General features: G+C 40.8%; 1 protein-coding gene across 2 annotated transcripts in view; it reads right to left on the bottom strand.

Annotated features, from left to right (window-relative positions):
• Positions 1 to 26,930, bottom strand: part of pcdh15b (protocadherin-related 15b) — a 268,709-nt gene that overhangs the window by 84,416 nt on the left and 157,363 nt on the right. For both annotated transcript variants that reach the window (XM_057826514.1, XM_057826513.1), the window contains 4 exons: positions 18,335 to 18,428; positions 14,254 to 14,382; positions 1,238 to 1,357; positions 983 to 1,168 (listed from right to left, as the gene is read on the bottom strand). In XM_057826514.1, the coding sequence (XP_057682497.1) occupies positions 983 to 1,168; positions 1,238 to 1,357; positions 14,254 to 14,382; positions 18,335 to 18,428 (529 nt within the window). The remainder of the gene's footprint in view (positions 1 to 982; positions 1,169 to 1,237; positions 1,358 to 14,253; positions 14,383 to 18,334; positions 18,429 to 26,930) is intronic.

The following is a 26,930-nucleotide window of genomic DNA, read 5'->3' as shown; positions in this document are numbered from 1 at the left end:
GAGCTTGATTTTGTGTCTGGTGAACCATTTCTGTGTAGATTTGGCCATATGTTTAGGGTCATTGTCTTGCTGAAAGACCCAGTGACGACCCATCTTCAGCTTTCAGGCAGAGGGGCAACAGATTTTGATTTAAAATGTCCTGGTATTTCAAAACATTCATGATGCCATGCACCCTAACAAGGTTCCCAGGGCCTTTGGAAGCAAAACAGCCCCACCGCATCACTGACCCACCCCCATACTTCACAGTGGGTATGAGGTGCTGTCTACACGCCAACAAGCTGTTTGGGAGGCATGCACGGAGAAAACCTTTCCTCACTCACGATCATAAACGCAAACGTCTGAAATTCGCCAAGCAGTATTGGGGCTTCAACTGGGACCATGTGCTTTGGTCAGATGAGACCAAGATTGAGCTTTTTGGCAACAAACACTCTAAGTGAGTCTGGCGTACCACGAAAGATGCGCATGCTGAAAAGCACCTCATAGCCCCCCATAGGTCCCTCTTAGCCAATCGGATGCAGCTATAAGTATGTTACGTTCAGTAAACTCTGTGAGTACAAGCCTTACTGTATTTTTGCCTTCTTATCCGTAAATTTCTGTCATGACAAAAGGCAATATTTTCCCGTTGAAGCATATCTTAACCTGAAAATTCTGTATGTAGACACGTTTTTAAGTAGAGATATCACTGTGAATGGGGGGCTGTGTGACATCACTCAAAATTAATATGTCAATATCTCCAAAATGTTAGCAGCACAAACGAAGCATGAACGATTGACACAATTTTTAGCCATTTTTAATCAAAATGGGGGCTGGTTGACCTCAGATTGACTTATAAGAGAATTGTAAATATCTTAAAAATAATTGCAGCATAAACAAAAATTCTTACTGCACCAACCAGCAAAAACGCAGCACAAACGATTAACATCATTTTTATATAATTTTGCGTCTGATGGGAGGCCAACTTCACCGAGGTTTGTGTACTCACGTGAAGCGAGAGTATGACGGTGCCTTCGGGGCTGTTCTCTGGCAGGTCCACATTGTATGTTTGTTGACTGAAAACGGGACTGTTGTCATCCACGTCCAGAACAGTAATCGACAACGTCAGTCTGGACCGGCGCGGGTCTACGGCGCCGTCCCAAGCCTCCACAATAAGGAAGTAGTGACCCTTCACCTGTGCCGTAAGAGTTGAAAACGTCATACATGCATTTTGTAGCATAGAGGGGCAAAAGGAGACTTGCACCTCTCTGTCAAGCGGCACCAAGGTTCTGATGGCTCCCGTGGAGTTGATGGAGAACAGCTTTTGATGGTTGACCAATCTGTAGTGAACCTGACCACTCGGCCCCAGGTCTGGATCGGTGGCCTGATGTACAGAGCGTCCACAAATTAACAATCCAGTTCACGGGTGTCAAACTGCCGGCCCGGGTCCAGATCCAGCCTACCGCATTATTTTGTGCGGCCCGTGAAAGTAAATCATGAGCGTTGACATAGTTTCTCGGTAAAAAAAAAAACTCCAATATAGTTTCAGTTGCCGGTCTGAACCAATTCTATTAAAAAATAATAATAATAAAAAAATAAATCTAGCCTTTAAAGCAACACTAGGTAACTTTTCAACCTTTATGCAATATTTCCATAACATTTGTGATAATATGTCGACTGACAATTAGTTGAATGACACCTCATTTATATATCTTGAGGGGGTCTGTATTGCTTTCACCGGCACTTTGAGGAGTGCCTGCCACACAAAGAAAAAACTAAAAATTTGCTGACTAATTTACGGCATACGTTCCATTCCCCTTTCGTGATAAAGACGGAAATCGATGCGAATGCTTTTGAGCGAATTCTGCAAAGATGGCAGAGCAACAAAAGAGACAAAAAGTGTTGTCTAAGGAAGGAAAAAAAAAGCCTGGCTTTTACTCGCTGTCGCGACGTCAGTGCTGAAGAGTTCGGGTGGGGTGGGGGGGCAGCCACAATAAGCCACACGGTTGCTAACCGTCATAAGCTATTATTTAGCCACAACTGGATTCATTACCTTATTACTATTCATCCTTACTATAGCCGCTAGAAACAGAAATGTTGTTTAATCCATCTGCAGGCGACTGGTAGATTTTTTTGATTGATTGATGATTTTACGACACTTTGCGGGTGTGCGCTGGTCCTCATGGGGAACGCAGTCTTCCTTAAGGCTTAACGCTTTTGTCCACAGGGTGTCGCTAAAATCTACCAAAACTGAAAAAAATGAAGTGATCGTCCGATATATGTCTGTTGGGCTCTGAATGATCATCATCCATTTTGACTGGACTCTCTGCAGTGCTAACCCTCCCAATCAAAATGAATTGGACGTCTTTTGACGTCAATGGTACTGGAACATCCCAGTTGAAATGCATTTGATGTCAATGGCAGTGAATGACTTTCAAAAATAATAACAATAATTTCATTTCATTTAAAAATCGTTTTTTTTCATTTTTATTTCATGAATACCTGTGCCACTGACTTCAATCGTCAATGACACTGAAAGAAGGCCGTTTAAAGCAACTTGGAATGAAGTAACTTTCTTCAAACTTCCCCAGATGATTCAAGTCTTGTAACGGCACTAAAGTACAAGGCCGGAGAATGATGTGACAAAATGAAATACGGGCAGTTATGCCGCGCGGTAAAGAATTTATAAAAGGACAGATGTCCGATCCGTTATACGGAAGCATTGCCATCCATAAAAGTCTCCGCATACGTGCCTGCACTGTGGCATTAAAGCCGTTTAAGAAGCGAGCGGTAGCGTCTCATCGCTCGCTCACGGCGTTGTCTCCCGGCGTAATTACGCCGTCACGCAGTTAAAGGCCACAAACGCAAAGGGATTAATCTGTCTGTTGCCCAAGTAGTTGACAAAAAGGGAGCTTGAAGGTTCATTGTAAAGCTGTGACAGAATCCCAAGTAAGCAGCCTTTGGCAGCCGTGCGAACGGGAACGACGAGCCAAGCCTTCGCTAGTTTGTTCAATAAAACATTTTGCCGCTCACAATTGCGCGATTAGCGTGCTGACAAATGAGCGCGTGCAGCCAGGTGCTGCAACAGCGCGGGAGGCATCGACAACGACGATCTGCATACAGACGAGCTTAGCGATCGCTCTTGTTAATGTCAAACATCTGCAAAGTACTTTCAAGGAGTAATGTTGATGCAATTCCACCAAAACTACATGTTTCTCGCAAGTTAAAGGGGCCGTTTACATGGTGACTCTCCGAGAATACGAAAAATTTCGAATTTGCATTTGCGTCTCCATTTGAACAATGTCGCAATTCCGCATGAAAATGATGTATTATTCGTGCCAGGCCCTAGGGGGCAGTGCAGATTTACAGGGCGACAGAGAATGATGCACTTTGACCCCACCAAGCTCCCTCAGCCCGGAAAAAATACGCCAGCCCACTCGAAGCAATGGCATTTTTCTTTTGTTAAAAAGGCTAAAAAATTGAAACATTCAACATTTTTAATTTAATATTATTAAAACAGTAAATTAAATATTTGCTGTTTTTAATGTTTGGTAGCACCGATGCGCACGCCCAATGTGATCGTGTACGAGTGCTTACGTTAACGGTTCGGTCTCGCGCCACGGGAGCCTTTGATATGCATGCCGAGGAAGCCCCCCCTCAATCCCCCGCAATCGGATTCTTCCACTTTGAAGGCAGGATTCAGAATTTTTCGTCTTCGCCGACACCATATGCACGCGAGGTGAGTCCGCTACTCAATCATTGCGTCTTTGTGTCGTAGAGTCGCCATGTAAACTGCCCCAAAGAGAACCTTGGACATAAAGCCTTGTAGGCTCGTATAAGTCACAATTGTTGTCTTTTACTCAAATATGTTCTTAGAAACACTTATATTATTGCCATTGATTTAAAAATCTATAATATTTAGTACATGTTTTGACCAATGGAGGGTGCCATGTTTTACGCTGGGGGTGATGACGCGGTTGGCCTGGACTGGGAGAATAGCTGTGCTAGCTAGCAAGCAAAGCTAGTATGACAGCTGGCATGATTTTGTCACATTCTGTTGCTGGATTGTTTTGTTACAGAGCTGTGGGATGAGCGTCCAACATCGTACCTGCATCCAATTTCAGCTCATCGGCACTGTCTTTAAACCAATCCTAGGCGGCTTGCCGAGATATTGACTTGCTGCCATTTGACACTTTGTATATCCCTTCGTTGCTAGTTGCATCATTGCCTTGTTGTTTCGTCATTTGTCTGCCTCTCAGCGCGGTTTTCCATTGTTTTTTTTTTTTTTTTTTTTTTTTTTTTATTGAACCCGACCTACTGTCACGGACCCTTTTTGTGTCTCCCTTTTTTTTTGTGTGTGTTCAATAAACCCTTTTACGCAATCCCTATGTTATTGTTGTTTTCTTGCTGTCAAAGTGAGTCGCGTTTTCTAATTTTGTGGTCAACCCAGCCGCACATTATTTTCTGTTGCGTTTCCCTTCCAGGTTTTACCACACAGACAATGCATGTGGGTTGCGATTGCTTCATTTAATTGGTTTTAGTAAATTAAAGTCTAGTCTGGTCTGTCATATGTAAACCATGTAAACCGCCATATGTAAACAGAGCTTTTCTATTGAAAAATCTTGTGAATAAATGCCTAAATCCCTGGATGTTTTTATAGATATAGACACAAGACTGGATTTTTTATAGACATAGACACAAGACAGTCTCAAGTCTTGGTTAAAAGCAAAAAAAAAAAACCCGTGCAGTTAGCATATATTTTACGTAAATATGTGAAAATTCTTGTGAACAAATGCTTAAATCCGTGAATTCTTTATAGATATGGATGTAAGACAGTCTCGAGTCTTGGTTAAAAGCAAAAAAAAAAAAAAAAAAAAAAGACAGTCTCGAGTCTTGGTTAAAAGCAAAAAAAAAAAAAAAAAAAAACGTGCAGTTAGCATATATTTTACGTAAATATGTCGAAGAATGATGCTAGTCTGTCAGTCAATGTGGCGGCCACCATATGTAAACAGAGCTTTTCCGGTGAAAATTCATGTGAATAAATGCTTAAATCCCTGGATTCTTTATAGATATGGACGTAAGACAGTCTCGAGTCGGTTAAAAGCAAAAAAACAACAACAAAAAACATGCAGTTAGCATTTATTTTACGTAAATAGTATGTCGAAGTACGATGCTAGCCTGTCAGTCAATGTGGCGGCCGCCATATGTAAACAGAGCTTTTCCAGTGAAAATTCTTGTGAATGAATGCTTAAATCCCTGAATTTATAGATATGGATGTAGAACAGTCTGGATTCCTGGTTAAAAGCAAAAAAACTGTGAATAAATGCCTAAATCCCTGGATTTTTTTATAGATATAGACACAAGACTGGATTTTTTATAGATATAGACACAAGACAGTCTCAAGTCTTGGTTAAAAGCAAAAAAAAAAAACCCGTGCAGTTAGCATATATTTTACGTAAATATGTGAAAATTCTTGTGAATAAATGCTTAAATCCGTGAATTCTTTATCGATATGGATGTAAGACAGTCTCGAGTCTTGGTTAAAAGCAAAAAAAAAAAAAAAAAAACGTGCAGTTAGCATATATTTTACGTAAATATGTCGAAGTACGATGCTAGTCTGTCAGTCAATACGGCGGCCGGCCATATATAAACAGCTTTTCCGGTGAAAATTCTTGTGAATAAATGCTTAAATCCCTGAATTCTTTATAGATATGGACGTAAGACAGTCTTGAGTCTTGGTTAAAAGCAAAGAAAAAAAACCTAGGGTTAGCATTTATTTTACGTAAATATTTTGGAGTACGATGCTAGTCTGTCAGTCAATGTGGCGGCCGCCATATGTAAACAGAGCTTTTCCGGTGAAAATTCCTGTGAATAAATGCTTAAATCCGCGAATTCTTAATAGATATGGACATAAGAAAGTCTTGATACTTGGTTATAAGCAAAAAAAAAACAAAAACGTGCAGTTAGCATTTATTTACGTAAATATGTCGAAGAATGATGCTAGTCTGTTAGACAATGTGGCGGCAGCCTGACATAAAAGAGCTTTTTACGTTGAAAATTCTTTTGAAAAAACGAAAAATATCATAATTACCTTGAATCCTTGAACAAATCATCCCTGAGACAGTCCTTCCTGTTTGCATGCTGTACAGCTTTCATACTTTTTCAACATAAATCCGGTGTTAGATCGCCGCATGTGTCGCTGCGAATAAAGCGGATTGTGGGATGGCCCCCTACTTGAAGGCTTGCTGCAGTGAAGGACGAATCTGACCCGTCAATATCATTATGAAGTCTATGGAATAAACTCTAACCTCAGAAACATTCATTTCAAATTTTATGTCATAATGTTGCGTTTGAGTGTGCTTATGTACGCAAATCCTAAGCATTGACAAAACGTTACACACACCTGTTTCGCCTGATACGTGGGGAACGCCAACACCAATTGGCTGTAGGTTTCCGCTGAAAAGATCAACCAAAAAGCTAACGCGGTGCCAAATTCCGAAGGATTCCGAGAATGACTGTGACATTTCAAAAGGATGTCATTTGTCCTAAAAACAAAAATACCACAAATAGAAAGCAGTTTGGGAGACGTGTGGGTGGTAGAATGAGTCATGCGCCTTTTGTGCTCATTCCTTGCTTTTAATAAAAAATTACGAGAAAATTCAGGTCGGAGTGCTACAGACTATCAGTGATTTCATTGAAAAAGGACTCATTTCAGAGGACTCATTTGAACATTTATCCATTTTTCTCTCTCTAATTCTTCTCTGCCATATTGCTGCAGCACAGCACACCAAGGTCAGGTCCGTTCGCTCTTCCGGAAAATATGTTTAATAACTACAGGTGGTGACCTGGTTTGGATGGAGGCCCGGAGTGGCGCTTTGCACGCTCTGACAATTATTACTGTCTGTTTCTTTCTGGAGGATTTTTCACTGTGGAATTTCAAGTTGGGAATGCGTAGGAAGCCAACGGAACGACCTTTCGAAAAAGTCATTATTGACCACAAATGCAAAGGCTATTTGATCCAGTTCATTGAATTTGTTCAAAAACAGTATATTATTCTTTTTATCTAAACATAATACAATGTTGCCATGTTTTTCATGACGATGACAAGACAATAACGGGCTAAAAACGTGTCTTGCAAGACTAAAACATAACCAGGCGATTGCCAGTTTTCGTCCGACGAGACGAGAACGAGACGAAAATGCGCCGTAGTTTCGGTCACATGTTAACAAAATGTGACATTTTAATGCGTAGTTAGCCTGCATTGTGTGATTGTGTCACTCATGTGACGTGCTCCGCCCCTCCCCGAACTGTGTCTTCTCCAGGCTTGCTTGTGTTAAAAGGGGAATTCTGAATTTTTGACATAAGGCTTAATTTTTGAGTTAGCGGAGGTTTAATTATTATTATTAATTTTTAAGTATTATTTTGTAGTTTCTTAGGCTGGCTCGGCATATGTGTCCTTGGTCACAGTGGCGCTAATTCTAGGCTTGCTAATTAGACAAGTTGCATTCACATTAGCCTAATGCTAACGCGAACGTGAATGCTATGCTAATGCTATGAGTTACATTTACTGTGTAATGATAACTCAGCAAAGACAATCAGACAGTGCTTCTCATCAAGACAGTTCTTACCAGGTGTGTGTTTTATAGTGGGCAGGGCAGCTTTAAACCACTCATTAGTGATTGGGCACATTCCTGACTTACTTAAATTGTTTGATAAAAATTGGTTTCAATTGCTCCCTTTATTACCAAATGTATCACATTTGATACACCTAAAATTTCATGATTTTGAGACTAATTCAGAATTTGGACATTTTCTTTTTGGAAAAAAAAAAAAAAAAAAGAAAAGATGGATGCAAGTCAACACATGCATCTGCAGGTTCCATGAGAAAAAAAACACTAGATTTAGCAAGGGTTATAGATATTGGAGCGCTTATTACACATATTCATTTTGACTTACAAATGTGAAAAAAAGGTTTCATTAGGACCTTATTTTTCAAATTTTGGTATTCTTTGATAATTGCTTCAAGTTGCAGGTATTTAAGGGTTAGGTCTCCTTAGGCAGAGGGTTCACTAACTTATTTTTCCCCCTTGTGTCATTGTTTGTATGTTATCCTCATTAAATATGAAAAGTTGAAAACCTATCAATGTTTGGGTGGTTATAGTTAAAGCAGACACTTTTTGCATCTGTGTGATTTTGACAAAGATCACATTTGATAGTGATTTCATGCAGAAATGTGAGAAATTCCAAAAGGTTTAGATACTTTTTAATACCACTATAGATATACTTGTGGCTGGAGGCATACCTATTATCCGACAAAAAACAGATGAAAATGTAAATAAAATGTATACCTTCACTGATAAAAGCACCATTTAGTATAAGATGATATGGTGACATAACTATTATCCGACAAAAAACGGATGAACATATATATAAAATGTATACTTTCATTGATAAAAGCACCATTTAGTATAAGGTTATATACATTGACAGCCTTGTGAATTGGACCACCTAATTGGTCCAATATGTACAGTATGTCAAACATTCACCCAGGAAGCAGCATCAGAAAAGGACACGTTTTACAAGAAACTCATAATTCTCGACATCATGAAGGAAGGGAGAACCTTGGTAAATGTTCTCCTGTGAATGATTTCCAAAATTTGTGCTCATAAATGTTCAAAACAACTGCAGAAGTACTCGAAATGAGTACCTCGTTTATTTATGCGAGCGAGCCAGCGCTTCAAATTACCCGCAAAGGCTCACTGACGTGAACGTGATAACTCACGGGCCTAATTAGAAAGTTGGAGAGGTTTTACAGAGTTATGTTGATGATGGCCGATCCCCGCCGCAAAAGGTAGCGAGCCTCCCGATTTAATTAAGCGTCTCGCGTGGGAGGAGACGCACAAGACGACTGAAATGTAGATGTGAACGTTTGTAATTACGTGTCACGCCGGTGACCTTTTGCGGGCGGAGGAGACGTACGCGACTTATGCGCGACGTCACAGTCGGGGTGAAAAAAATGTGCTTGCTCTCTGAATACGTTATTTTTGAGAGCGATGATTCACAAAGTGTGCTGCTAATTCCGCTTGATTTGGCTTGATGGATTTAGTTTGGTGCTAATGAATCGACCACTATTTTTTAGTTGATGAAAACTTTGTTGACCTAAAAATGGTCCAAATCCTCTTTGTGGGGATGCTTAGCATACCAATTAAAATAGGAATCCGTACGTCATGCATTTTATTTGAACAGTAAGGGCTGTTAGGGATATCCCTCATAAACGATAGCGTTTTTAGCCCTAATTTGTAGATAGAAGATAGAAATACAGGTATATAATTTAATTAGGTTTCAGGTAAAATTTTAAATTAATCAGGCCAAGCACCTGACTTTGACCCACTGGAACGAGTGCTCACAGAAGATCCTGCTAAACTGGACCAGTTGTGTAAAACCTTGTGCCTAAAACCAAGCCCAGCAAAGACCCTCTCCAGTGTATTCCATCTCCCAAATGTAAAATCTGCCAGAGAACTAAACATCATTTTGAGCGGACTCGAGCTTAACTCATTCACTCCCAGCCATTTTCACTGGAGCAAGGCCCTTCGCTCCTGGCCGTTTTACTGGATTTTGACTGATTTTGCAAGGCCCACAGAAAATTCTATTCTATTGCTATATAAACATGGAACCCACCAAAAGAAAGATTAGACTCTCTTCTTTCAGCAGGAAAAAAGGTTAGTTCATATCTTTTTCCATTCTTTAGAAATCAGCATTAGAAAATAGTTTACTGTGAGCAATTTTCCAATTTCTGATGAAAAAACAGAGAAATTGAGCTTTTTGTAAAAGCGTACATTTCAAACATAACTTTGACTTTAACACAGCTATTTTTTGCTTTTGTGACATCCCAAACATCTGAATAATGTTTTCCTTCTACAAAATAACATAAACAACAAGACAAATAGAGCTTTTGATAGCAAAGTAACAATTTATTTACACATACACATTGAACTGTGCGAGTTTCCGGCTGAGTCACGAGACACTAGAGAGACACGAGTGGCCGAACACGACAACGCGAACTCTTTTCAACGAGCAACACAGACTCAACAACATCATCCGCTACACTGGTGATCCCGATCGTTCTGCACGGTCGTCCGCCGCCTGGCATCCTGGACGTCCTCCTGATCGTCGCACTTGGTCGTTCATCACCTGGCATCCCGGACGTCCCCCCGATTGTCCTACTCAGACTTCCCACACCTGGCATCCTGGACGTCCTCCTGATCATCCATTCGGTCGTCTTCCACCAGCACCCCGGTCGTGCTATCCGGCCGTTGGTTCCGTTAAATCGGGTTATGCCTCCTCTCCTCACTTCCTTTCATGGTCCAATATGAGTTCTTACCAAATGCGCTACTAACCTCCGGTAGCCAGTTTTATTGCTTTAAAATGGATTTTGAGCTTTGGAGCGAAGTTGCATCAGAACCTAGAGATGTCTCTTGTGGAAAAAAAACGTAAAAGACGTATAAATATGTAAATAGAATGTATTTAGACATTTTTGGGAGCAAATGAGTTAAGCATGCCTCCAATCCAACCAACCTTGAAATGACCCTTGACAGGACCCTATCCTTCAGGGAACATCTAAAGGGGTCAACTGCTAAGGTGAAGTCAAGAAACAACCTGCTGTGCAAGCTCTCTGGTGCAAAATGGGCAACGGCAAACTCCACCATGCACACCTCAGACCTGGCCCTTTCATTCTCTGTAGCAGAATACTGTGCCCCTGTCTGGTCCAGGTCGTCCCACACACACTACGTAGACACCCAGCTCAACACAACCATGATAATCATAACTGGGACAATCCGCTCAACACCACTTGGCATCCTGTACTGTCAAACATACACCCACCCCTCTGCACACACACACACATCTGACGAGTAGCACTAACTCAAAGGATGCTTTGAAAAGCCAAAGACTCTCCGTACCTACCAATCCATGCAGACATCTACAACCCACCCACTGCTTGACTTCCACCCAGATGGCCGATTTGGAATACCCCCCCAGCTGACTTCACCACTCAGACAGCTTGGCAAGAGGAGTGGGAGTCTAAGGAGGTCTCAAACAAACACCTAGTGACAAATCCCATCCAAGAAGTCCCGGGCACCAACCTCCCAAGGAGACAGTGGTTTACGTTCAATCGCTTCAGGACTGGAAGTGGCCCCTGTTTGGCCAGCCTCCACAGATGGGGCAGCAGCCCTAGCACAATGTGCACATGTGGAGACGAGCAAACAATGGAACACATCATGGCATAGAGGCTTGTCCCCTCCAAAGACTGGAAGGAGGATTGTTCACCCTTGCAGAAAACCAGGAGGCAACTGCAAGGCTTAAAGTGCGTATGACACCTAAAAACATGTTTATTTCATATTTCACGAAATGAACCACTTGGATGTGTGTGGAAGCGATCATTTTATTTATTAAATTTTTTAATCTCGCGCCATGAAAATGAGTGACTTCCTGCTCCAGTCTCGGGTTTAGGACAAATGCGAATGTGACATCACCCGGGTCAGCATCTCACAATACAGCATTGCTTTATAGCATGCAGATGATTCAGTGGATTAATTTGTTCATTTTTCGCATCACTCCACCCAAACGGCTGCAGAAAAATGTTGCTGCACCAGGGAGAGGCGTGTGAGCCTTTTGGGGGTTTCAAAATGTTCCCATTCACCGGCGGATATTGGCCAAAACAAGCCCTACTACTGTGGGACCATTGGACTTACGAGGAAGTGAGTAAAAATCGTGTTTTGTATTATGTGAAATACTGGGATCATTTTAATATGTAGGTGGCTTGCACTATACTCGGCTTTTGCCCTGTTGGTGTGCCCGGTGTTCTGTCAATTTTCCACCCGATCAGAATTTGCAACTTTGTGTTAAAAATAGCCGCGAATACAGCGATTACAAAGTAAACACGACAAACTTTCTTTTAATAAAGGACTACTTACGTTTGATCATGAATGGGCACGTAAAAAGCTCTCCTCATACACATTAGCCGCACATTCAATTCAATTCAATGTAGCAGGGGAAACGAGCTGTAAATTGCTCTGGGCCGGGCGGGTTGCCGATCGGCGAAGACAATCGACAACCCCGCCTCTGTGTGAAATGATCCGGGCTAGTTATGTGAAACTTTTCGCTTCAAAGACTTTGAAACATTACTCGGTTCAGGTTAGCATATCGGCTAGCTATAACGCCTCTTGGTTTGCTTACATTCTCCGAAGTTGGGGCAGGGAAATGACAAAGCAGCATAAAATATCGTTCAGGAGGTGCGACCGTAACGGTGAAGTCGACAGTTTTGACCATTATGGAGTAATTTTGCCATGTTGTACGAAATAAATGCATTTTTATTATTTCATATTCCATTTAGCACAAGACTGTTATTTGTCATGACCATACCATTTATTTAGCTATTAGGGAAAAATACTTGGATAAAAAGAATCCTGTAAAAATATTGGAGTAGAGAGACTGAAAAAATGACATTTTGCGGCTCTTTTCGTGGCATTTTCCTTGTTCTGAATCATTCCCCCTCAATGGGCTGAATAGTAAAACAGATTAAACCATTCTCTTGCCTACGTCATCCTCCTGTTGGGGGCGCTAGAGCTTTGCCAAATTGTTGTTTATAGTCGAATCGTCTCAAAATATGATTCTAATTCACATAATAATGCTATTTAAGACTTTTTTTCTCCTGTCGTATGCACTTTAAGGAATTTGCCTTCACTAAATACAGGTAGTCCCCGGGTTACAAACCTAAACTGGCGAAGTAACCCGAATTTTCGCATAAATCGGAATTAACCCATTAAAAAAATATATCCAAAATGTATTTTATGTTGTTTAATGATGAAGGATACACTGCCCTCTGGTGGCAGCGTTGGGTGCGGCCGGACTGTCGCCTTGGCTTCTATGACTGAGTAGGAGACTCGTCTGACATGGATCAAGGACAACTGCCCTCTCGTTTGGCCCACAGAAGGCTGTAAGTTTTTTCAGCTAATATATATTTGTGTATGTATTTGTAATTAAGTTTGGAGCTACAGTTTGTGGAGTCATATGTGAGCGATTTGCTAAGAAAATTGTTAATACGTTAGCATTCATAGCATTTAGGCTAGCGTACTTTTGCTAGGGAAGTTAGGCTAATTTAAACTACTAAATTTACATTTTGATCAGACGAGATGTATGTTTGAACACCAATTATTTTCTGTCATGTGTTTTATTGTTAAAATGTGTGTCGTTTTGAACATAACTGTACATATGTGTGCTACTGCTTTACAAATTGTCAAAAGTAAAGGATGGAAAAAGCTTCAAAAACTTGCTTGTTTGCTGTCCGTGAAGCTAAATAACTTCACATTTGGTGAGGACAGAACACATGAAGCTAATAAGGTTAAAAACAAGATACTATGTAGTACAAAAAGGTACTGTTTATGCAAAAAAAAAAAAAAAAAACCCGAAAAAAAACGACTGGAGACAATGGCCGATGAGCGTTGTAAAGTTGAGATCGCGTAAGTTGAGTCCATTATAACCCGGGGACTAACTGTAATAATAATTATTCATTCATTCATTTTCCGACCCGCTTGTTGTTATTTTATTCTAGTGTATTTCATATTAAAAATACATTGCTGATAGGGATGTCCCGATCGGATCACGTGATTGCAAATCGGGCCGATCACGGCATTTTTCAGAATTGGTTGAAAAGGATCGGGTTCTTAAATAAAAAAAACATGTTTTACGGCTTTATGCTCTTACATCGCCACAATGTCTCACCCTCCCTCCTAAACAGTGCGGCTAAACTGTTCAGCTTGCGTTTGGTACTTAAAGTTAACAATGATTGACAGGTGTGTAGCTTCGATCTTGTCAAAGAAGCTTGGTATCTCTACGATCAAAGGCACAAATGTGTCAATCATTGTTAAATTTGCATAAGTGGTCTGTGGCAACTCATTGTGTAAATGACAGGTGGTTCTCAGCAGTGTGAGTGGATTTGAGTGGACTCACTCAATTAAGCATTTAATAAAGTAATTAAATAATAATTAAAAGTAATTTTAATTATGAAGGCGGCACGGTGGGACAGTAATATTTTTGGAACTTTTGCTAAAAAAAAACCTTTTTTTTCGGTATCAGAACAGGACCCTCATTTTTTTCAGGGAGTTGGCAACCCTAATTTAAGCACACCTCAGATCTTCAGATAATTTGTCCCACAGCAGCATGACAACTGAATGTCGCCTCACCCTGCTTGGAACCTTGAAACTGAGATGACGTAATTCCTACCTTGATCTGTCCCACAAATGCGTGATCCTGCTTTTCGGTGACGGTGAGGTTGACAGGCAACGAAGGATCGAACAGCGGGTCGTTGTCATTAACATCTGTCACCACGATGTTCACCGTCGCCGTGGAGGTCTACAACACACAAAAAGTTATTAGATTTTATTGCGGAATCGCCGCTGCGCGAAATGATATATTCAAGCTGTGGAACTGCCCAGCGGACTATACATGTCACGCTCACGTCGGGTCAGCGCCGGGTTGTTGGCAACCCTTGGCAGCATGATGGATTCACTGGCCAAATAGCCAATTAGGCTCCTCGTAGTCTGATGCTAGCACACTGCTACATTCAATAATCGTGTGTGTGTGTGGTTTTTGTGCGCTTATACCAAGGCCTTTTGGAAAGATGCTGATTAATAGCCTACAATATGTGACCTAACTGCTCCCCAATAGTTTTTTTCTTCCCCTTCTCAGGCATTTAAATTTCCCCTGAAAGTAGAAAATGGAGTGTCATGGAGGGGGTACTGCAGATTTATTTCTATATGCATTTACAAGTCAACACTAAGTAATGCTTTACATCACATAAAAATCAGCAAGACACAATTAAAAGGATATTTAAATGTCACATTAAATCAGTAAGACAGTTGAAAGCAAAAAACATTAAACAGGAAATAGAAGTAAAAGCTAATAAATGGATGAAAAGCAAAAGTCATACAAATGGGGGTTTGCACAATAGTGGCGGTTATGAATACGCTGTAGTGAAATTTTTATCCTTGATTTTCAGATAATTTGTTTCTGAGGTGAGGAGCATAATGACTGAATGCTGCCTTATCTGTCTTGCCTCTTGTAACGCACAAAAAACTGGTTCCAAAAGACCTAAAGGTACTAGATGCTTTGTAGGGTTCAAGCAAATTGAATGGATTTTGGTCCAAGTCCACTAAGTGTTTTTTAGACCAGCAGTAAGATTTTATTCTAGCCGGTGTAGTATTATCCAGTTTCCTTTTATTTACAAGGATTGTTGGATTAATAATTCTGAATTAGCTGCAGTTACCTGACTGATTTTTTTGTTAAAACCTGTAAACAGGCCATCGCAGTAATCTAATCTCATCCATTATCTACGGTTTAATCCGGGGTTGGATCTCGGTGGCAGCGGCTTTAGCAGGGAAGCCCAGACTACCCAAGGCGTTCCCAAGCCAGCCAAGAGACATAATCTCTCCAGCGTGTCCTGGGTCATCCCCGTGGCCTCCCGCCAGTGGGACATGCCTGGAACACCTCCCAGGGAGGCGTCCAGGAGGTATCTGAACCAGATGCCCGAGCCATCTCACCTGGCTCTTCTCAACGCGGAGGAGTAGTGACTTGACTCTGAGTCCCTCCCGGATGACCAAGCTTCTTACCCCATCCCGGACACCCCGTGGAGGAAACTTATTTTGGCTGCTTGTATCCGGGATTTTGTTCTTTCTTTCTTCTTTCAGTCACGACCCGCAGCTCATGACCACAGGTGAGGGTAGGAATGTAGACTGACTGGTAAATCAGCTCCTTCTTCACCGCAACAGACCAGTGCAGAGTCCGCATCATTGCAGACGCTGCACAGATCCACCTGTCGATCTCCCGTTCCCTACTACCCACATTCGTGAACAAGACCCAAGATATTTGAACTTCTCCACTTGGGGCAGGATCTCATCCCCGCCCAAGAGAGGGCACAGCACCCTTTTCCGACTGAGGACCATGGTCTCGGATTTGGAGGTGCTGATCTTCATCTAAAGAGGAAAGAGTCCAAATAGTGTTCCGGGCATGTCCCACTGGCGGACGACCCAGGACACGCTCGAGAGACTATGTCTCTCGGCTGGCCTGGAAACGCCTTGGGATCCCGCCGGAGGAGCTGGTTGAAGTGGCTGGGGAGAGGGAAGTCTGGGCTTCCCTGCTAAAGCTGCTGCCTCCGTGACCCAACCCCGCTAGATGATCTTCATTCCTAGCTGCTTCACACTCGGCTGTGAACCGCTCTAGTGACATATATGATGGATGATCTTCATCCCTAACCGCTTCACACTCCGCTGTGAACCGATTCCAATGACAGTTGGAGATCACAGCTTGATGAAGCCAACAGCACCACATCATCTGCAAAAAGCAGAGATGCAATGCTGAGGCCACCAAACCATTGCCTGGCACGGCCAGACTGTTCTCCCTGTGTTTTTCAAACACTGAGAGAATAGTCCGGGACCCAGCCCATTAACGGCCTCTCGAGCAAGTACAAAATCAATCGACAAATCAGATTCGTTTATTTGCGTGACGTGTTCTTAATGAGTAACGTCACTCTTCCGCGTCGGAAGTCGTCTCCACAACAACACAGATGGCGAACAGGAGAGCCGAGAATATGTTCCAATCCACGGTAAAATCAGTTTTAAATTACCAAAAACACATCGACACAAGTCATTGACAACAGTCCGTCTCGCGCTAGCCATGTTGAATAAACTCCGCTCTCCTCGTATGTTTACTTCCGCGCGCAAGTCCCTCGTCCTGCCCGTCGCTGATTGGTCCACTCCGCTGTCTGTTTGCTGTGGCTTGCTCCGCCCTGGAAATTTTATCCGCTTAATGGTGGCCAGACTCAATAGCTGGAACAGCGATGAGTCTGGAGTACCAGGCTGACCAAACCGGACCCCTTCAAAGTTTCGGCTGCACCTAGAAATTCTGTCTATAAGTGTTATGAACAGAATCGGTGACAAAGGCCAACCTTGACTGAGTCCAACCCTCACTGGGAACAAATCCAAATTACTGCTAGTAATGCGGACTAAACTCTGGCACCGGTTGGACAGGGACCGAATGGCTTTTACCAGGGGGCTCGGACACGGTCGAATGTCTTCTCCAAATCCACAATTTCTCCTAAAAATGAATGCATGGATAGATTTTTCCATGTCTTGTTAGGCACATTTTTTAAAAACTTGAATACTACTACAGTGTATCACAGAAGTGAGTACACCCCTCGCATTTCTGCAGATATTTAAGTATATCTTTTCATGGGACAACACTGACAAAATGACACTTTGATACAAAGAAAAGTAGTCTGTGTGCTGCTTATATAATAGTTAATTTATTTTCCCCTTAAAATAACTTAAAATATAGCCATTAATATCTAAACCCCTGGCAACAAAAGTGAGTACACCGCATGGGAACTACGTAAACCCCTAAATGTCCAAATTGAGTACTGCTTGTCATTTCCCCTCCATCCAGTCATGTGACTCGTTACAGGAGTGCTGTCAGCATTGCTGCAGAGATTGAAGAGGTGGGGGGCCAGCCTGTTAGTGCTCAGACCATACGCCGTACTCTACATCAAATTGGTGTGCATGGCTGTCACCCCAGGAGGAAGCCTCTTCTGAAGACGGTACACAAGAAAGCCCGCAAACAGTTTGCTGAAGACATGTTAACAAAGCACAGGGATTACTGGAACCGTGTCCTATGGTCTAATGAGACGAAGATTAATTTGTTTGGTTCCGATGGTCTCAAGTGTGTGGCGGCGACCAGGTGAGGAGTACAAAGATAAGTGTGTCATGCCTACAGTCAAGCATGGTGGAGGGAATGACACCCCCCCCCACACCCCACCCCCACCTCTTCAATCTCTGCAGCAATGCTGACAGCACTCCTCTAACGAGTCACATGACATTCTTGGAGGGAAAATGACAAGCAGTACTCAATTTGGACATTTAGGGATGTACGTAGTTCCCATGCGTTGTACTCACTTTTGTTGGCAGGGGTTTAGATATTAATGGCTATATTTTGAGTTATTTTGAGGGGAGAATAAATGAACTCTATTATATAAGCTGAACACAGACGACTTTTCATTGTGTCAAAGTGTCATTTTGTCAGTGTTGTCCCATGAAAAGATAGTGAAATATCTGCAGAAATGTGAGGGGTATACTCACTTTTGTGATACACTGTAGATCACAAGGACAATGTTCTAATTGATAGTGTTGCTGTCAACGGCAGCAACTGCGTTCACAAGGAGTTCATAGCGCTGACATATGAGCAGTTACATTGATGGGTTGAACGTGATTTGCCGTCAATGACACTGAAACATCATCAACGCGAGCATTCTTACCCCATCAGGCCGTTCGTCTGAAGCCGTGACGACCAGCGTATAGAAGTCCACAGACTCCCTGTCCAAAGGCTTCTCCAGAACCAAATTGCCAGAACTGGAGAAAAGGGAACACATGATGCAAGCGCACACCCATAGAACACACTTAATCCTGGAGCTATAAGAGTAAAAATAGAGAAGGAGTGAAGAGTTGAAAGAGATTACAAATAAGGGGTGGAAAGAAGTCTGGCGGCAAAAAGATGGTATTTTATTTAGTGTTTTTCATCATTCTATTACTTTAACATGTAAACCTTTTACTTCATAGAATTATGTCAACTGTCTGGCTTTGCTACTGTATTTGGCTATGAAAAGTGTCCTAATGAAGCTAGATTACACTTTCTGAGACTAAGAATTGCTCGAGACCAGAACAAGACTAAGACTTGGGGGATTCTAGATTGAGTCAGGACTATGACCAAAATTAAAACGAGGGCAAAACCTTAAGGATTCAAGACTGAGGCAAGACCAAGCAAGACTTTTGGGAGTTGAAAACAAGACCTTTTGGCTCAAGATAGAGTCAACACCAAGAATAGGATCAAACATAACTGAAGGTTTTGGGTTAAAGTGCATGTGACACGAAAAAGCATGTTTATTTCATAATAAACGCGGTATTTTATGCTCCTGAATGATATGGACCGCTTGGATGTGTGGGGAAGCGATCGCTATATTTATTTAGTTTTTTGAATCCCGTGCCATGAAAATGAGTGACTTCCGGCTTCGGTCTTGCATTGAGGAGGAGGGTGCTGTGACGTGTACGGGTGAAGGCGTCCTCTTCACTATACAGCGTGCTGTTGTGTATGAGGACTATGGATTCAACTGATTTTTCGGATTAATACCTTTATTTTTTCGCCAGCCAAACTGCTGCAGAAGAATCTTGCTGTATGAGGGAGAGGCGTGTGCGCCTTTTTGGAGTTTCAAAAGGTTCCCATTCACCGTGGATATTGGCCAAAACAAGCCCTACTACTGTGGGACCATTGGACTTACGGGGAAGTAAGTAAACATCTTGTTTTGTATTATGTCAAATACGAATACAGCGATTACAAAGTAAACACTACAAACTGTCTTTAAATAAAGGACTACTTACGTTTGATCATTGATTGGCATGTCAAAAGCTCTCCTCATGCACATTAGCTGCACGTTAGCTGCACAACAACTGCAGCCGCCCTCCTCCGGGGAACGAACTGTAAATTGCTCTCCGCCGGGCGGTTTGCCGATCCACATAGACAATCGACAAGCCAGTCGTCATGTCAAATAATCCGGGCTAGTTATGTGTGATTTTCCGCTTCGAAGACTTTGAAACATCACTCGGTTCGGGTTAGCATGTCGGCTAGCTGTCACGCCTCATGGTTTGTTTACATTCTCCGAAGCCGGGGAAGGGAAATGACATATGTCCGATTTAGGTGTCATAAAATATCATTCGGGAGGTGCGACAGTAAAGGTGAAGTCAACAGTTTTGACCATTATGGAGTAATTTTGCCATGTCGTCCTGAATAAGTGCATTTTTATTATTTCATATTCCATTAAGCACAAGACTGTTATTTGTCATGACCATGCCATTTATTTAGCAATTGGGGAAAATACGTGGATAAAAAGAATATCCTGTAAAAATATTGCAGTAGAGAGACTGAAACAATGACATTTTTTTTGTGGCTCTCTTCGTCGCGTTTTCCTCGTTCTGAATAATTCCACCTCAATGGGCTGTATAGTAAAACCGATGAGCCCAGTCACCCGCTGACGTCATCCACCTGTTGGGGACGCTTGAGCCCTAAAATGGTAGGCGTGGCTAACCGGCAGATTAAAAGACTTAATTTCTCGTCATCTGCGCTTTGCTAAATTGTTGTATGTAGTCGAAGAGTCTCAAAATATGATTCTGATTCACATAATAATGCTATTTAAGCCATTTTTTCTCCTGTCGTATGCTCCTTAAATAAAAGCCAATGCTGCTGTCGCATGCACTGGGAAAAATTATCCTTATCACACGCTAGTTATCGTATGTTGTCGTGCAACCCCCCCCCCCCCCCCCCCAAAAAAAAAAAAAAAAAAAACGGCAGACGCGGACTACATTTTGGTTTGCTGCATTAGCAAATCATGATCTGTTCGAAAATTAATGTTGACCCATTATAAAGATTTTTTTTTTTGTTCGTTCCATTCATTTTTGTTGTTTGTTTTATTGCTCGACAACTTTTATAGATAACATTTTACCGGCAAAGTCTTGATTTTAAATTCATGTTTCGAAAAGTCATTTACATGCAATGACATTTTCGGCCAAAAGGGCCCTCCCCCTTAATTCATTCACTCGCAGCCATTTTCACCAGAGCAAGGCCCTTCGCTCCCGGCCGTTTTACTGGATTTTGACCGATTTTGCATGGCCCACAGAAATTTCTGTTCTATTGCTCTATAAACATGGAACCCACCAAAAGAAAGATTAGACTCTCTTCTTTAAGCAGAAAAAAAGGTAGTTCATATCTTTTTCCATTCTTTAGAAATCAGCATTGGAAAATAGCTTAGTTTGAGAAATTTTCCAATTTCTGAAGAAAAAAACTGAGAAATTGAGCTTTTTGTGAAAGCATACATTTCAAACATAACTTTGACTTATACACAGCTATTTTTTGCTTTAGTTACATCCCAAACATCTGAATAATGTTTTCCTTTTACAAAATAAGATAAACAACAAGACAAATAGAGCTTTTGATAGCAAAGTAACAATTTATTTACACATAACTAACTGAAAGATGATGCTGTTCTGGCCGCGACAGCTGGTTAAACATTTCCCCCATCGCCGTCTGTCTCATAAATATGATTTTTTTTTTAGTCTCTGCGGGCTCTGCTCGCAAGCAGCACGGACTCAGAGGCAACGACCGCTGCACTCGTGGTCCCGATTGTTCTGCTCGGTCGTCCAACGCCTGGCATCCATTCGGTCGTCTTCCGCCGGCCCCCGGTCGTACGGCTTGGCCGTTTGTTGCTGTTGAATTGGGTTACGGGTCTTACCAAATGCGCTACTACCCTCCAGTGGCCAGTTTTATTGCTTTAAAATGGATTTTCAGCTTTGTGCTTTGGAGCTAAATTGAATAACGACCCAGATATGTATTTTTTGAAAAAAAAAAAAAAAAAAAAACTAAAAGACGTACAAATACGTCTTTGGGACACTGAAACAATTAAAAATAGAACGTATTTATACGAGGACTGTCAAATGATTAAAATTTTTAATCGAGTTAATCACAGCTTAAAAATTAATTAATCGTAATTAATCGCAATTCAAACCATCTATAAAATATGCCGTATTTTTCTGTAAATTATTGTTGGAATGGAAAGATAAGACACAAGACGGATATATACATTCAACATACTGTAAGTACTGTATTTGTTTATTATAACAATAACTCAACAAGATGGCATTAAACATTAACATTCTGTTAAAGCGATCCATAGATAGAAAGACTTGCAGTTCTTAAAAGATAAATGTTGGTACAAGTTATAGAAATGTTAAACTAGGGGTGTCAAATGATTAAACTTTTTAATCGAGTTAATTACAGCTTTAAAATTGATTAATCATAATTAATCGCAATTAATCACAATTCAAACCATCTATAAAATATGCCATATTTTTCTGTAAATTATTGTTGGAATGGAAAGATAAGACACAAGATTATATATACTAGTATATACTTTCAACATACGGTACATAAGTACTGTATTTCTTTATTATAACAATAAATCAACAAGATGGCATTACCATTATTAACCTTCTGTTAAAGGGATCCATGGATAGAAAGACTTGTAGTTCTTAAAAGATAAATGGTATTACAAGTTTTTTAAATTTTATATTAAAACCCCTCTTCATGTTTTCGTTTTAATAAAATTTGTAAAATTTTCAATCAAAAAATAAACTAGTAGCCCGCCATTGTTGATGTCAATAATTACTTACACAATGCTCATGGGTGCTGAAGCCTATAAAATCAGTCGCACCCAAGCGCCAGCAGAGAGCGCCAAAATTCCGAAAAACACAACGGCTTCACATTTGACTGTGCTGTCATTTTAATCTGTTTGAGCGGGGCATTTGTGCGTTAATTACGTCAAATATTTTAACGTGATTAATTTAAAAAATTAATTACCGCCCGTTAACGCGATAATTTTGACAGCCCTAATTAAAACCCCTCTAAATGTTTTCGTTTTAATAACATTTGTGAAATTTTCAATCAAAAAATAAGCTAGTAGGTCGCCATTGTTGATGTCAATAGTTACACAATTCTCATGGTCATAAAATCAGTCGCACCCAAGCGCCAGCAGAGGGAGACAAAACTCCAAAAAACATAAGTAACAAGTGCACATGACCCTGTGCTGTCATTTTAATCTGTTTGAGCGGGGCATGTGCGTTAATTGCGTCAAATATTTTCACATGATTAATTTAAAAAAATAATTACTGCCCGTTAACGCGATAATTTTGATAGCCCTAATTTATACGTTTTTGGTCGCAAATGAGTTAATCTCCGCGTATGGTGAAAACATTACTTGCTTCTTTTACAACTTATTTTATCTCATTGGCTGCTATTGACAGCAATAGACGTCCAATCCATTTGAAGTGGGAGGGTTGGCAGCGAATGAACGTTCGTTCATTCGCTGCCACCCTCCCAGTTCAATTGGATAGGACGTCAACAAGTGATAAACTAATTGTTGTTAATTGTCTAATTGTAATGCGTGCTGATGTAAGTCAATCTTGGAAGAACACTGACTTAGATTAACTGCGCTGCTTTTAATTTACAAAGTGGAGCAGCGTAAAAGTAGTCCGCAATTTCGTGAGCGTAATGTAATTTTGCATGAAAGGACAAGTCAGCACACCTTTGTAGTCGAGGTATAATAATACAACTGACAAAAGACCGTTCAATATTTCTTAAACGTGGAGATGAAAGCTCCTTAAAGTGCTTGTTTCATTATTTTTTTTTTCCTGCTGAATACATATTTCTTCCATTGTGATTTGAAATCCTTAAATCCCGCGTCTTTGCTTCCTGGCTGCTGTTCAACATTGATTCGGTCCATCGTTTTTTTACTCCTCATGTCACTTCACATTTGCATCAGAATTCCCTAGGTTTCCCCTCCTCCTTCCTAGAAATGTAAATAGACCTACCCTGGTGATGGGTATGCATTTTTGATGACATATAAATGAATAAATACACCAATGAGCCTTTGATAACGTATGTATAAAGTTCTTGTCGGCGCGCAATTCTCTAATGTAGCAATGTTTTGACTCGAGGATCTTTTGGAGCTATTATTGTCTCTCCAGTGGCGCTTACTGATTTCGACTGCATCACTGTTGCGCATCCAAATTGTTGAGAAACATACTCAGCATGCGCAAATCCAGAAATGCTGGTTCGGTCTTTGGAAACAAGTCCATTTTTTTTTCCCCAATTCAGAGGCTGCACTTCTACTCTCGTCCAGTAGTTGGCAGCACCACTGCCTAGCAGTCTGCTGAAGTAACAACAATATTTGACTAATCCGAGTAGAGATTTTTGTACTTCGCCCTCTAGTGGTCCCTCGGATTAGTCCTTTTATAAAGCCTGAGTTATGCTCCCGCGTTGCGGTGACGGCGCAGCTAAAGATGTCAAAGTATTGGAATCGGCAAAAAAATATCGGACATGCCTTTTTTTAATATATATATATTTGTAATTAAATCGTTTTCTAATTGTATTTAAAGCTACAGACATGTCTTACACTCATCCAGAGTCTTTAGTTTTGGCTTAAATTACGGCTATAATTAATTTATTTTCAATTAATTACGTTAAAATATTTAACGCAATTAACGCATGCGCTACACGACCCACTCACGCATTATTGCGTTCACTCTATAATGCCGCCGATTTACCTGTATATAGAGCTAAAAGGCAGCGTAAGATGAGTAGAGTGAATTTTGGCAGCCTTTAGCGCCTTTTTTAAATTGGCTAAAGCCTTAAAACTCCTCTCTTAACAATTAGAAATATTATTGGAAAGTAATGTGGGGAAGAAAGGTAGTAATTGATCTTTTTCTTTGCACTGTGTTAATTCCCAACGCAGAGAAGATATATCAACTGGTGCCAATACGCACAGTCATGGTTGCACTTCCCATCATGCATTTGGGCAGAAGTTAAATGGCTACGGTATCATTTACTGAAAGCTCAACAAATACACTAGATGGCAATATTTAGTCACAATATACAAAGTCACATTTATCCTTTAAGAATTACAAGTCTTTCTATCCGTGGATCCCTCTCACAGAAAGAATGTTAATAATGTAAATGCCATCTTGAGGATTTATTGTCATAATAAACAAATACAGTACTTACTGTATGTACTGTATGTTGAATGTATATGTTCGTCCAAGTTTTATTCATTTTTTTCTTAATGCATTGCGAAAATGTATGTGATCGGGAAAAATTATCGGGAATGATTGGAATTGAATCGGGAGCAAAAAAAAAGCAATCGGATCGGGAAGTATCGGGATCGGTAGCTACTCAAACTAAAACGATCGGGATCGGATCGGGAGCAAAAAAACATGATCGGAACAACCCTAGGCGCAGCGACTACGGCCAGGTGACACGTTGCTCTGTAATTCACCGCCACGCCACTAGAGGGGTGTGGCGTTATGATTTATGGTTTTGGGGCATGCTTGTTGACTTCCTCTTGTCTAGTTTAACGGAGAAAAAAATAAACAGTGCAAGATGGAACGCTTGAATGTGGATCTTCAGCTCATCACAGGGTACCCGCGGGTTATTAGTATTAAAAAAGCATTGAATTTAGTTTTCCATTATTAAAGGTATTAAAAGTATTAAATTAGCTGTCGTAAGTCTGGACTTTTTTTCACCGTGGTTTTAATTTTCAAGAACATCTCAGTGCAACCTAAATTATATCCGTGACGTTATTATTATTATTATTTTTTAATCCATAACGAAGATGACGCGTAGAATTTTTACGATGCACTGCACCTCGTGCGCGCGCACCGTTAGCATCATTAGCATCGACATCACAACAGCAGGCAATCGCACAGTACTGTGTGCTAACGCAAGGAACTGCTCAGATGACTTAGTTGTTATGTTCGACGAAAGCCTCAACAAGACAACCAAGTCCAAACAGTTGGACCAGCATGTGAGGTATTGGATCGGCGACCAAGTCGCATCCAGATACTTTGGGTCGCAGTTTATGGGTCATGCGAAGGCAGTGGACCTGCTTAACATTTCAAAGTAAGTTGCCAATTTCTCTAATTAAAGTGTGTTAGATGCAATGTATTTCTGCACGGTTTGCCTTTCGAATGAATGTGAATTTCGCAGTTTTAACTCAAGAGTTAGCCATGTTCAACAGGGTAATGGCACGTGCACTAGTAGCCTTAGCATGGATAAACCGGAGTCGAAGATTCACCATCACGCTCAGATACACAACGCGGTTGACACTATTATTGGAACGAGTGCGGGGTAACGTTGATCTGAACAACATGGCATGGTGATAGGCAAATTATAATGTAGGTGATAGTAAAACACCTCCTGGTATATTTAAATGTTTTTCTTGATCAAATAAGAGTATGGATCTTCTCTATCTGATTAAAAGAATTGTCTTAAATAGCTAACAAAGGATTAACATGTGTTTTGTATACTTCTTGTAATGTGATTAGAAAAAAAAACGATTACCAAGAGAAATGGTCATGTGTAGCTTCTTTATTTTATGGTAATTAATGGTAAACTACTGCCATTTAGTGGCTGTTTTTTAAACTTTCACTGCCAATTGCAAGCACTTTACAGTTAAGGTGGCCATTTGACAATCACCTACCTACCACCTTGACTAGGTCCTCTTAAAAGGGAAACCTGTTGTATTGCAAATGTAATTTCTGAAGTTGATTTACAATAATAGTGTAAAATCCATTTTATCCTGGGGAAAAATTATGAAATACCTTACATTTAAATGTTTTAATTGTATCTTCAATAAATGTGCATTCTTTTGTCAAACACACTTAGTAATTGAGGTTAAATTTGATGTTCAGTGCTTTATTTTTTAATATGATTCAATACTATCTAAATAATGGGTGTGAGAAAAGTATTAATTTTCATTTGAAATGGCATTAAAAAAGGTCTTAAAAGTCTTAAATTTAGATTTATCAATCCTGGGGGTACTCTGCATCAACATGTTGATCATACAAATGTTGAGGCGCAGGCGATGCAGAAGACTGTTTCGAGGCGGTCTGTCCAACTTTTGATGCCGCATAGAGTTCTAGCCTCGGGTGGAAACCAGCTAGCTGTAGTGGCTAGCTTCAAACTGGCGTCGAGCACTGCGTCCAGCGTTTTGTCCAAGGTCTGCAAAGCCCTCCAGCCCGATTTGTTTGCCATGTCCTACAACCAGCCAGTGGGAAGTCATAGCATATTTCTGGTGTCTATGGAACTTCCCAAAGTGCGTTGGAAGCCTTGATGTTAACGTTATCATAAAGCACCGAGGCACTCTCAATCAGTGATGATGTATCGTGTGTCAACTGTCCGTTGTTGAAAATTAAACATCAAAACAACTCTTTTGACAGCAAACCTGTGCTTTATTCTTCATATACTTGAAGTGT

The sequence above is a fragment of the Corythoichthys intestinalis genome, chromosome 21, assembly GCF_030265065.1.
Source record: "Corythoichthys intestinalis isolate RoL2023-P3 chromosome 21, ASM3026506v1, whole genome shotgun sequence".
NCBI lineage: Eukaryota > Metazoa > Chordata > Actinopteri > Syngnathiformes > Syngnathidae > Corythoichthys > Corythoichthys intestinalis.
This window is presented reverse-complemented; position numbering and strand designations above follow the sequence as displayed.